The sequence below is a fragment of the Arachis ipaensis genome, chromosome B06 (genome assembly GCF_000816755.2).
Source record: "Arachis ipaensis cultivar K30076 chromosome B06, Araip1.1, whole genome shotgun sequence".
Lineage (NCBI taxonomy): Eukaryota > Viridiplantae > Streptophyta > Magnoliopsida > Fabales > Fabaceae > Arachis > Arachis ipaensis.
Window position 1 is genome coordinate 134,998,092 of NC_029790.2, and position 10,755 is coordinate 135,008,846.

The 10,755-nt window shown below is 32.7% G+C and overlaps 1 protein-coding gene across 1 annotated transcript; it reads left to right on the top strand.

The window, feature by feature from the left end:
* LOC107605621 (interferon-related developmental regulator 1) lies at positions 2,854-8,169 on the top strand. Its single transcript, XM_016307557.2, has 13 exons — positions 2,854-3,270; positions 3,896-4,067; positions 4,448-4,528; positions 5,335-5,429; positions 5,508-5,623; positions 5,730-5,840; positions 5,958-6,067; positions 6,150-6,459; positions 6,565-6,642; positions 6,723-6,773; positions 6,897-6,986; positions 7,305-7,382; positions 7,826-8,169. The coding sequence occupies exons 1-13, from the start codon at positions 3,261-3,263 to the stop codon at positions 7,874-7,876; spliced, it is 1,353 nt and encodes a 450-aa protein (XP_016163043.1). The 5' UTR covers positions 2,854-3,260; the 3' UTR covers positions 7,877-8,169.

The window sequence follows — 10,755 nt, forward strand, 5'->3', positions numbered from 1 at the left end:
ATTGGTTGGCTTGGAGGTGGATTAAAATAATATTAAAATATCTCAGGTGTATAACTCCTAAAACTAGGTGTATCGGAACACTTATAAAAACATCTCTAAAAATTATTTTCTGAGCTACTAGCATAAATGACACTAGTAACATATTTATTGTGAGAATAAAACATGTATAATGAGGCCTTAGCATTGCTAAAGTCATCAGAGAGTGCTGGTGCTAAGCTGCACTAGTAAACTGTGAACTCGGTTAAACCGATTATCTGTTTTTAACTAAAACTGACCAGGTAACCTAATAATATCATTCAAGAAGCTTCTAATACTAATATAATGATAATATTCTCCTATTATCTCTCTTTTCTCATAAATCGAGTCCGGTTCATCAAATTGAGACTATTTACGAAAAACCGAATCAAAATTCTTAACCGATACAGTTCAAAAACTAGGTTCTTCATGACTGTGTTATCGAGCTTGCCTCATAAAAGGTTCTAACTTAAAGATGACATAATGATAATGAGGATTGAGATACTTGATGATATATCAGAGCTTCTCCCCTTACTTATCCTCCGGAGTTCTCCGTACTTTCAGAAAAGATCTCGCGTACTCGAAAATCGGGGTTGTTACATGATAAAGCTTGAGGGTTGAATATCGGAGGTAGAGGGTTGGTTCATGCGGGATATAAGATTTTGGAGTGTAGAGCTGAGACCAATGATATTAGAGATGAGTGTGTTGTTATCCAATGGAGGTTGGGATGGATGGAAGGGTTCATTTGTTAGGAGAAAGGGCTCATAATACGGAGGTGGTTCTTCTTGATAAGGATATGGAGATGGTGAATATTGAGGTGGTGGTTCAGAGTATGGTTCAGAGTATGGATGTGAATGGTGGAAAGGGGCTTGTGAGTATGGTGGTTCAGAGTTATGTTAAGGAGGGGGTTCATAAGCATATCGTGGGGCTTGTTGGTAACTACAAGGGGTCCACCATATTTATCATCTTGATACGCACCCTGGAATAGCTCTTGACCATAGTAATTTGGTGGAGGTGGGTTGTCACTAGGGGTGGAAAAAGGCCAGGCGGCCTGCCAGGAGCCTGCAGCCTGTCCTGTGTTTGGCCTGGTCTGGCCTGGCCTGTTATAAAATAGGTACAGGCCCAGGCTCTTTTAAAAGCCTTAATACATTAATAGGCCAGGCTCAGGCTCACTAATTAGCCTTATAGGCCTGTCAGGCCTGCCTGGGCCTGTTAAAATATAATTAAATATATAAATAATTTTTTATTATTAATAAAATTATGAGATATTTTAAATTTATTATATTTAATTATAAATAGTTTTGTATATTTTAAATACTTTAAAGTTTAAAAATTCTTATAAATATTAAATATGACATTTTACATATAAATATGTTTATTAAAAAATATTTTTTTAAATAATATTTTTATTTTTGTAAAAAAAAATTAGCAAGCCTTTTAATAGGCTTCAGGCCAAGCCAAACTAAATAACAGGCTAGGCTTAATATTTTGAAAAAAGCCTATAGCAAGCTACAGGCCAAGCTCAGGCCAATCAACTACATGACAGACCAGACCTATTAAGAGCAAAGCCTGACCTGACCTGACCTGTTTTCACCCCTGAGTTCCTCAAGCTATCAATATTTTAGTGAACATATTACTAAATTCCTAAACATGTATTTCTCTCAAAATAATCTAAAAACTCTTGAGAGATAGACAACTAAAGAATAAAACCTAATGAATTTCAATGATAAGTTTTAATAAATCTTGCATAAATAATAAAAAATTCATATAACTTTTCATAGTCATTAACGAATCTTTTAATAACTTTTCACCGTAATTATTCACCCTATATTTTCTCCTTATATTTCTATATAAATTTTATTCTCTTGCTTGATCCTATTTTAGTACTACTTCTAGAAGTAGATAAGTTTTATGGTCAAATTACCTAAGTGATTTTTTCAAATTGAATATGGGCCTACTAATAATTTGTTAGGCCAATTACAGATAAAGGACATTGTTTACCGTGCATTGATAATTTGCCTCGCATTTTTTGTGTACTAACAATTCGTACCAATAAAAATTGATTTCGTTATCGGCAAATTCATTAAAATAATAAAAATAACGCAGAGTAAAAAAAAATCATAAAATTAAAAATAGAATAAATTACCATTTATACCAATAAAAGATACAGATGCTGATAAATGTACCCATATAAGAATAAAACGACAATTATAACTACAAAAATGGCTTCCGTGTGCTAAGAGTATCCGGATATTAGTTACAAAATTGGTCCATTAAGATATTTTTGGCACACGAAAATTATCTTCCATGGATACAATTATCGTTTTATTCTTATATAAATATATTTGACAGCGTTTATATCTTTCATAGATACAAATAGTAATTTATTCTTAAAAATAAAAAAGTAAATTGGTCCTTAACAATTCCTTTAAATATCTGTATTAAGAAAATCACGTCAAAAAATACGGACCACAAAATTATCCATCCTACCAAAAATTTCAGCCGAAATATATTCAATTAACATTATATTTTTAAATGTAAATTCAATTCAAATTCAATTGATTTTTACTCTTATTTCCACTGCACCTTACCGAATATCCAAAAGAATCTTAATCCAATCTACACCCGTGCAATCAAGATAACTGAATCAATTTATGACATGATTCTAAAATCTAAATAACTCCCACACACAAAGTCACAAACTTCAAAGGTGCCGACAAAAAAATAAAAAAGAAAAGAAAAGAAAAAAACCGAGGCTAGAATTCACCGAAAAATCAACGGTCTCAAATCTGCCACGTAAGTATTCACGGAATCAGCATCAGCATAATTTGCAATCACACACATTACCGAATATTCCACGCCAGCCACTTTCTTTGAACTACACTCTCTCTCTGCATTGCGATTTCTTCAAAATCCTGAATATATTTTTTCTTTCCTTCCCCTTATTTTCCGTGTGTTTCTCTTATTTCCCTTTCTTTCACGCACCCTCTCTATCGATTTTGAATTTTAATGGCTTGTTATTACTCATCGCAGCTCAACCTAGCTTCGAACTTCTTCTTGCTGCTGTTGTTTTCTGTTTTCTCCCCAAATTCTGCACAGTTGAATTCCATAGAAAACGAAATTCTCAAATCAGCTTCCTTTCAGATTCCGATTATCAAGCCTTGTACCTGCTTTTGACGAACATATCCCAAACACACACAGCTCAAAGTAGAGAAGAAAAGAGGGAAAAGCCGTTGACACGAAAAATGGGAAAGCGTACCTACTTTAACCTTATATCTTTTTTTTTTAAATTATTTTTTGGTTTTTCAGGGGATAAATAATCTTTTTCTATAAATAGATAGTTTTTTTTTTGGAATAAGGTGCTAACTTTTATAATTAATGATTTGAATTTTTAGTGTTTTACATTATCATCCAACAAAAGTGTAGAAGGATATCTGTTTATGATGAGTAACGACATGTGTTACGATAGCTTTTTAAGTCTTCATGATTTGTCAAATTCCTAAATTGGAAATTTTGATTAGCTGACGTAGAAGGTATTCTCAAATAGGGATAAAGAAAATATCTTCTAAACCAATCAAAACCTTAGATTTTTCTTTATTAATGAATAAATGTACGTGATTATTCATGTAGACTATCTTTTGAGTTTTGACCAATGAGAGAATTGCAAAATAAAATGTAAGGGACTAGGAACATAAATTTTGTAAAGATAACGACTATTATGACTGGTGCATGCAATTTAAGCTAGTAATGTGAAGGTTCATTGCTATGTTAATTGTAGTGAATTTAATGTGTTATGTTGAATGTTGCATATTGAGTTCTACCTAAAATGTTTGGTGGGAGAATTGAGTGCTGTTTGTTGTTTGGTTTTGTTTTGGGATAGGTAATTCTCAAAAGAAGAATGCTGCAATATTGTTGGACAGTGATGATGAGGGTAGTGTGAGTTCATCATCGAGTGCCCGAACTGACAAAATGTCGGTGACAGGGAACGAAGAGGTGCACGTTGATCAGGAGACTCTGCTCGAACAAGCTCTTGATGCATTAGATGAGAAAAGGTAGTTAGTTATTTCACTTGCAATCATAATTTAGAAGAGTTTTTAACATTGAAATTTGCAACCATAAATTATATGAATGTGTATGATAATAAGTCTAAATGCATGTTAGAAGAAAGAAGTGGTTTAGCATGAAAATTTGCAATGGTAAAGAACATGAACTAAGTTCATATTTGGTTATGCTTATCTTGGAGGAAAGTAGTTGTTTCAATTTTGTAGGTAGCTCTCTTAGTAAGGTTTTTAGTTTAAGCTGTTTTGAACCTGTAATAAGCTTCTATCGTATGCTAAATATATTCACAGTTTTAGCTTATTCTATTTAAACCACCTTCATTTTGAGCCTAAGGGTCTTCTATTTTATGTCTTCTCTTTTCTTCTTGATAAAGGGGTTCTACAAGAGAGAAAGCTTTGTCAGTGATCATTGAGACATTTAATAGCAATGTGCAGCATCAGTTTGTGGAGAAGAAGTAAGCATCTGTCTAACAGTTTTTCTCATTATACAATTATTTGATTATGTTTCCTTCTGTAATTTACCTAATATATGTTTCTAAAGGGACATAATGATAATCATTATAGCTATATCTGCTTTTTATCAGACATCTCTATATATAAGCCACGGTCTGCCCATGTTTGCTGCATGGTTCTTCTTTGTTTCTTAGTGTATAGATTTGAGTTGAATGTCTGTAGTTTGGTTGTGTTGAAAATGGAAATTATCTTAGGGCCCTCGCGATTGTATGTTCAAATTCCCCACTAGCTACTTGCAATTGTCCAAAATTTTCCATCGCCTAAATAATTCTTTTAGTTCAAGTAATTTCATATTACATAAGTTGCAGTTTATTTGAGGTAAAATTCAGAAATTGAAGTAAAATATAAATATTTCTCATATTTATATGAATCATTCAAACGATTTGAAGTCGATCCTTAATTTTTGTGTTCAGAACTTATCTGTTGTAATTGTGTTAGTACATACAATTGAACCAAGTTACCATTCAATTAAGTTACATATATATTTTTTTTGTCTTCCTAGCACTTATGCCTGCACTACTATGCTGTCTTGTTGACTCTGTTTCTAAAACCATGTCTACTCTTCCTGTTTATGCGATTTATCTTCTTTTGTATTTGTTATTTCTCTAAAAATGATGATTGCTATTTGAGGTATTAATGTCAGATATTATTCTTGTCAAATAATGAGATGATATATGTTACTCATATTTATTGATCTATCAAACTATGATAGTTAGGAGTATAATCTTGAAGTGCTTTCCTTTTTCAGATTTGCTACCTTATTACATTCTTGTCTTGCTTCAATAAAAAAAGGATCCAAAAAGGCATCTGCAAAGGAGATAGCATTGGCATCTCATGCAATCGGTAACAACTTGATTTAACTCACATATGCTTGATATATTACGTTTCATTTGATTAATATTTAATCTAATTCTTTTGTAGGCCTTTTGGCCATTACTGTTGGTTGTGGTGATAATGCACGAGAAATATTTGAGGAATCAGTTAATACTCTGGATGAGTATCTCACATCTAAGTCAAACGCTACAAAAATTCCGCCTGTAAGTAGGAGTTTGTATTTTTTGGAATGTCTTGTATTCAAAATTTTCCTCTGGTTCTTCAGAGGCTCTTATTCTCAATTTCCTCTGCTAAATGCTATATATGTAGTTTCTGGAATGTTTGGCTATAATCACCTTTGTTGGTGGGAATGATGAAGAGGAAACTCAGAGATCAATGGACATATTGTGGAGAGTGATTCATCCCAAATTAGGTTCCAATGTAAGCATCTGTTTCAAATGTACTAATCAAGCTCGAGTGTAATATTTTTCCGACAATAACCGTGTTATCTTGACATTTCCATGATAAATTCACTGTTTCTTCTATTTTATTATTTAGGTAGTTGCGGCCAAACCTTCTGCTCCATTAATAACTGCCGTGGTATCTGCATGGTCCTTTCTCCTCTCTACCTTGAGTGAATTGAAACTGAATTCAAAATTTTGGCAAAGGTAAGCAATCCTGTTTCTGTGTTTACTCTTTGATTTGTGGTATTGACTAGGATCTAATTAAATGTTTCTAATGTTGATGCAGTTCCATATCTTATTTATCTAGTCTTCTAGAAAAGGAAGATCGGTCGGTACGCATTGCTGCTGGCGAAGCACTGGCTCTAATTTTCGATATTGGCAGCATACAGAAATTTTCTGCTGCATCTAATAGCACAGGTGATATGATGCAAGAAGAGAGTAAAGTGCAGGAAAGTTACATACATTTACAAGGATTGAAAGGGAAGGTAAAAAATCAAGTCGAGAACCTTTCTGTTGAGGCTGGGGGAAAAGGTTCTGCTAAGAAAGATCTTAATACTCAAAGGAACTTGTTCCGAGATATCTTGGACTTTTTTGAGGTGCTTTATTTTTCTCTCAATATTTGTTTGAATAATTATTTTCTAAGAATGTAGATATTGACATAACTTCTTTATTGACATTACTTTAATACTTTGTGATACTAGTATGGTGACTCTCCTGAAATTTCAATGAAGATTGGCGGTGATTCACTGCAGACATCATCTTGGTCCCAAATGATACAGGTTTTTACTTGCATTCATCATTACTTTTCTTTGAAAAATTCTTTTTACGTATTAGCAAGCTGACATTCAGATATTTGCAGTTGAACTATCTCAAGCACTTTTTAGGGGGAGGATTCATCAAGCATATGCAGGTTGGTGTTTACTCATGGCAACTTTCTTTCTTTTGGCAAGTTCCTAATAGTTCCAAAAAGCTTACAACTCCAGAGGTTTACTTATCCCATCCCTTTTCTTTGTCTTCTACCTTGGAAATTTAGGAAAATGAGTTCCTTCATGATGTTTTTAATTTCACCCCGAAGAGAAGATATCTTGGTGGCAATGAACCCCGAATGTCCAGTGGTGAAAAGGTTAGTTTGTTTTTAATCCCAATGAGTTTTTGGGATTTGGATCATCGCATGTTTAAAAACAAAAATGTTTTTTTTTTCATGTTCATATCTCTACCATTGATTGTTTATCCTTTTTCACTTCTTATTTTCTTGAGTAATCAAATCATTAGTGGAAATGTGAATATGACAAGTTCTTGTTTATTTTGAACAATAATGGATCTAAATCCGAGGTTTTTTTTTTTTTTGTTATATCAAATGTCCTCTCTAATCTTTGGCTACTTCCGAGTTTGCGTCGTACTTACCATTATTCACTGATCTGCATCATTCTCCCACTTATAGAGAATGTTCAAGTCTCCAAATTCCGTTCAGAACAAAGCAAGGACTCAATTGCTTAATAAACAACGATTGTTATCTGAGGTAACCTTTCTTAACATAGAGATCATCAACTCTTACTTTCCTGTTTAAAATGCATGGTTACAAGTTGATTACTCTTAGGTTACCTTCCTCACAGGTTGGCTTATTTTTCGCCACCAATTCATCTCCATCTTCGTTTTTGTCCTCATTCCATTGTTCTTTTAAATTATATTGCAACAAAATCGTCACGATGGGGATCTCAATCTAAACATGTCAAACCAATATTCACTTTCTACCCTTTGTTAATAAAAATTGGTCATAGTTACAAAAGCTAGCTATTTGTGTTGGCAATGACTTAATGCACCAAGTTCAAGATGATCCAATGCTATAAGATTTGATTGCAGTTGGTGGTGTATACTTACATCATAATATAATCCTTGTTCACTTTATGATTATGTTGTCAAATTAAAATATTGTTGGGTTAATTCATTTTTTTTTATCAACAGGGTAGAAACTTAGGTCATTATGCAGCTAATGCAGGTGATGATGAAGCATGAGCTTTGGATTGGAGTGGAACTACTTATTTGCTGGGATGATGTTCACTTGAGAATTTGTTCACTAATCTTATACTTCATCATTTTCTGCTATTATTGTTATTTTGACTTAATGGCTAGGAATCTGATTTTTGCATGTTGTCCCAGCATGACAGAATATTTGCTTGTTATGTACATAGGTGGCCCCAAATATTTATGCCTTCTCTACATTGTGGTGGCCTATGTGATCAAGAATGCAACATTATATAGAAACTAGAAATTAATGTATAATTCTTGTTCTCATTTTATGTTTTCTCTTCATTTTCTCCATTTTCTCTTCCACTTTCTTTCTTTCTTTCTAGACCTATTTTCTCTTGAACCAAATAGGGGTGTACATGGGCCGGGCCACACCGGGTTTGACTTAACACAGACCCGACCCGAAATATGACCGGGCCTAATTTTTAGATCCTAACTCGATCCTAAACCCGATGAAACCTACGCACTTTCGGGCCGGGTAAAAACCAAGTCTTTATCATGTAAAAATCATCTAATCTCTAACCAATTATTTCACAATTCACATAGTAAAATTCACTTAAAAAATATAACAAGAACCAACCCTTCTCTAAAATTAAAGCATAACTATAATCAATACTAATATTGTTTATAACACCAAATATTTAAATCAATACAAATAACACAATATTATGCATTAGTCTAAAATTTTATGCATTTTAAACATAAAACATTAACTTATAATCTTATAATGACTAATAACACAAAATATTAAGGTTTACAATATTTAAATTTCACATAAGAATAGCCATCATCCATCACTAATAACACAAAATATTAATTGTGTATGATGACTGGGCTATTGGATCGAGTTCGGGTGACCCGAGCTATGACCCGAATCTAACTCGAAATAATGACCGAGTCTATTTTTGAGATCCCTACTTAACCCTAAACCCGATAAAATCACTAAATTAATCCCTAAAGTGTTCGGGGCTGGACCGGGTCTTCGGATCGGGCCAAATCATGTACACCCCTAAAACCAAAGATAGTATATAGAGAGAAGAAATTGTGTATCTACTAAGTATTAACACCAATTTAAAGTTTATATAGCTCTTCTTTAAGCATGTTTTCATGATAGAACCCACCTTTCCTTAATTTCATATTATACTAGACAAATTTCAATGTGCTGTTAAGTAAAACATTTTATATTGATAATTAACAACATACTTTAAACAATATATATCTACGCTAAACATTATTACGTACTGTGAAATAAGAGGAAATGGACTAGTATTATTTGAAATAATCCAAAGTGGAGAATGATTGATGTAAGTGGAGGGTGCGTGGAAGCTGTAAAAGGAAGATTAAAAGGATAGTGACATGAAATGAGAATAAGAGTACGTGAAAGTTACAATGGACTCAAAAATTAAGGTGGCGACAAAGTAAACTTACACACACTGCTACTTTCTAAGTACTTGTCATCCATCTCACTAGATTCTCCCTTGAAATCACTCATATCATCCTTGAAGGTGTTTTTATACTCATGAGTTTAACATATTATTTCTAAGAGTACTGCTACACATACAAGTTTTTTTTGGCATACAAGTCATATAAGTCACTTGGACATGCAAGTTATACAAGTCACTTGTATAATGTGCGTGTAAAATCACGTTGTTCCTCTTTGTATTCCGCGTTCTTCCTCTTCATTCTTTGCGTTTCTCCTTCTTTTTCTTTGCGTATTTTATTTTTATCGTCGTTTTTTTTATTACTGTTGTTATTGCTATATTTTTTCCCTCCTCCTCTTTCTATTGATTTTGCAATATTATGTATTTTTTTTCTTTATTTGATTTTTTTCTCGCAAGAAGAATTATGAGAATATGAAATAAGAAGATGAAGAAGAAGCAGCAGAAGATGAGGAAAAGGAAGAGTTTTGAATTATGCAGAATTTATTAGCACATATACACCGAAAATTTTTAAACAATACACTCGAATATCTTCGTGTTACACCCAAATATCTTTGTATTACACCCAAATTTGCTGCAAATACAGAAAAATGTTTTATTTAATACTGCATTTTTTTCTTTTTTTTATTTATTTCTTTTAGTTGAAGAATGTAAGTTCATCCTCTTTCAAATAATTTTGCAGTATTATGCGTTTCTTTTTCTTCTTTCTTTGATTTTTTTTGTTTTTATTGTTGTTAAAAGAGTAAAACAAGAAGAAATTTGAGAAGATAAAAAAAAAGATGAATAAGAAAAAAAAAGAAAATGATGATAATGATGATGAAAAAGAAGAAGAAGAAGCGGTAGAAGATGAGGAGGAGGGAGAAGAAGAGTCTTGAATTATGCAGAACTTATCAGTACACATACACCAAAAATTCTTAAACAATACACTCAAATATCTTCGTGTTATACCCAAATTTGCTGCAAATACAGACAAATATTTTCTTTAATGCATAACTTTTACATTACATTCAATTCAAACCATCAACGATAAAACATTATTCACCTACAAAATCATAAACTACCAACGAAAAAATTAGCTAGAATCGAACCACACCTCAGCCACTTAATTGGATTCAAAACAATAATCAATTTCGTTCTGATTCAATTGACAATCTGAACTTGAATTATTCATTATCTTTAACAACGAGATAATTGATGATGGAGGAGAAGGAGAAAAAGGAAGGAGGAGAAGAAATTTCAATAAAAAAGAGGAGGAGGAGGAGGAGGAAAAAGAGGTGTTGGTAACGACGATAACAAAAGAGAAGAAGAAGCGTGCAGTAACGGCACGAAAAAGAACGTGCGCACGTGAATATAAATTACTTGTATAATCTTGTATCAAAAAATGACTTATATGTGGAGAATAATTGTATTTTTAAAGTCAATTTTATG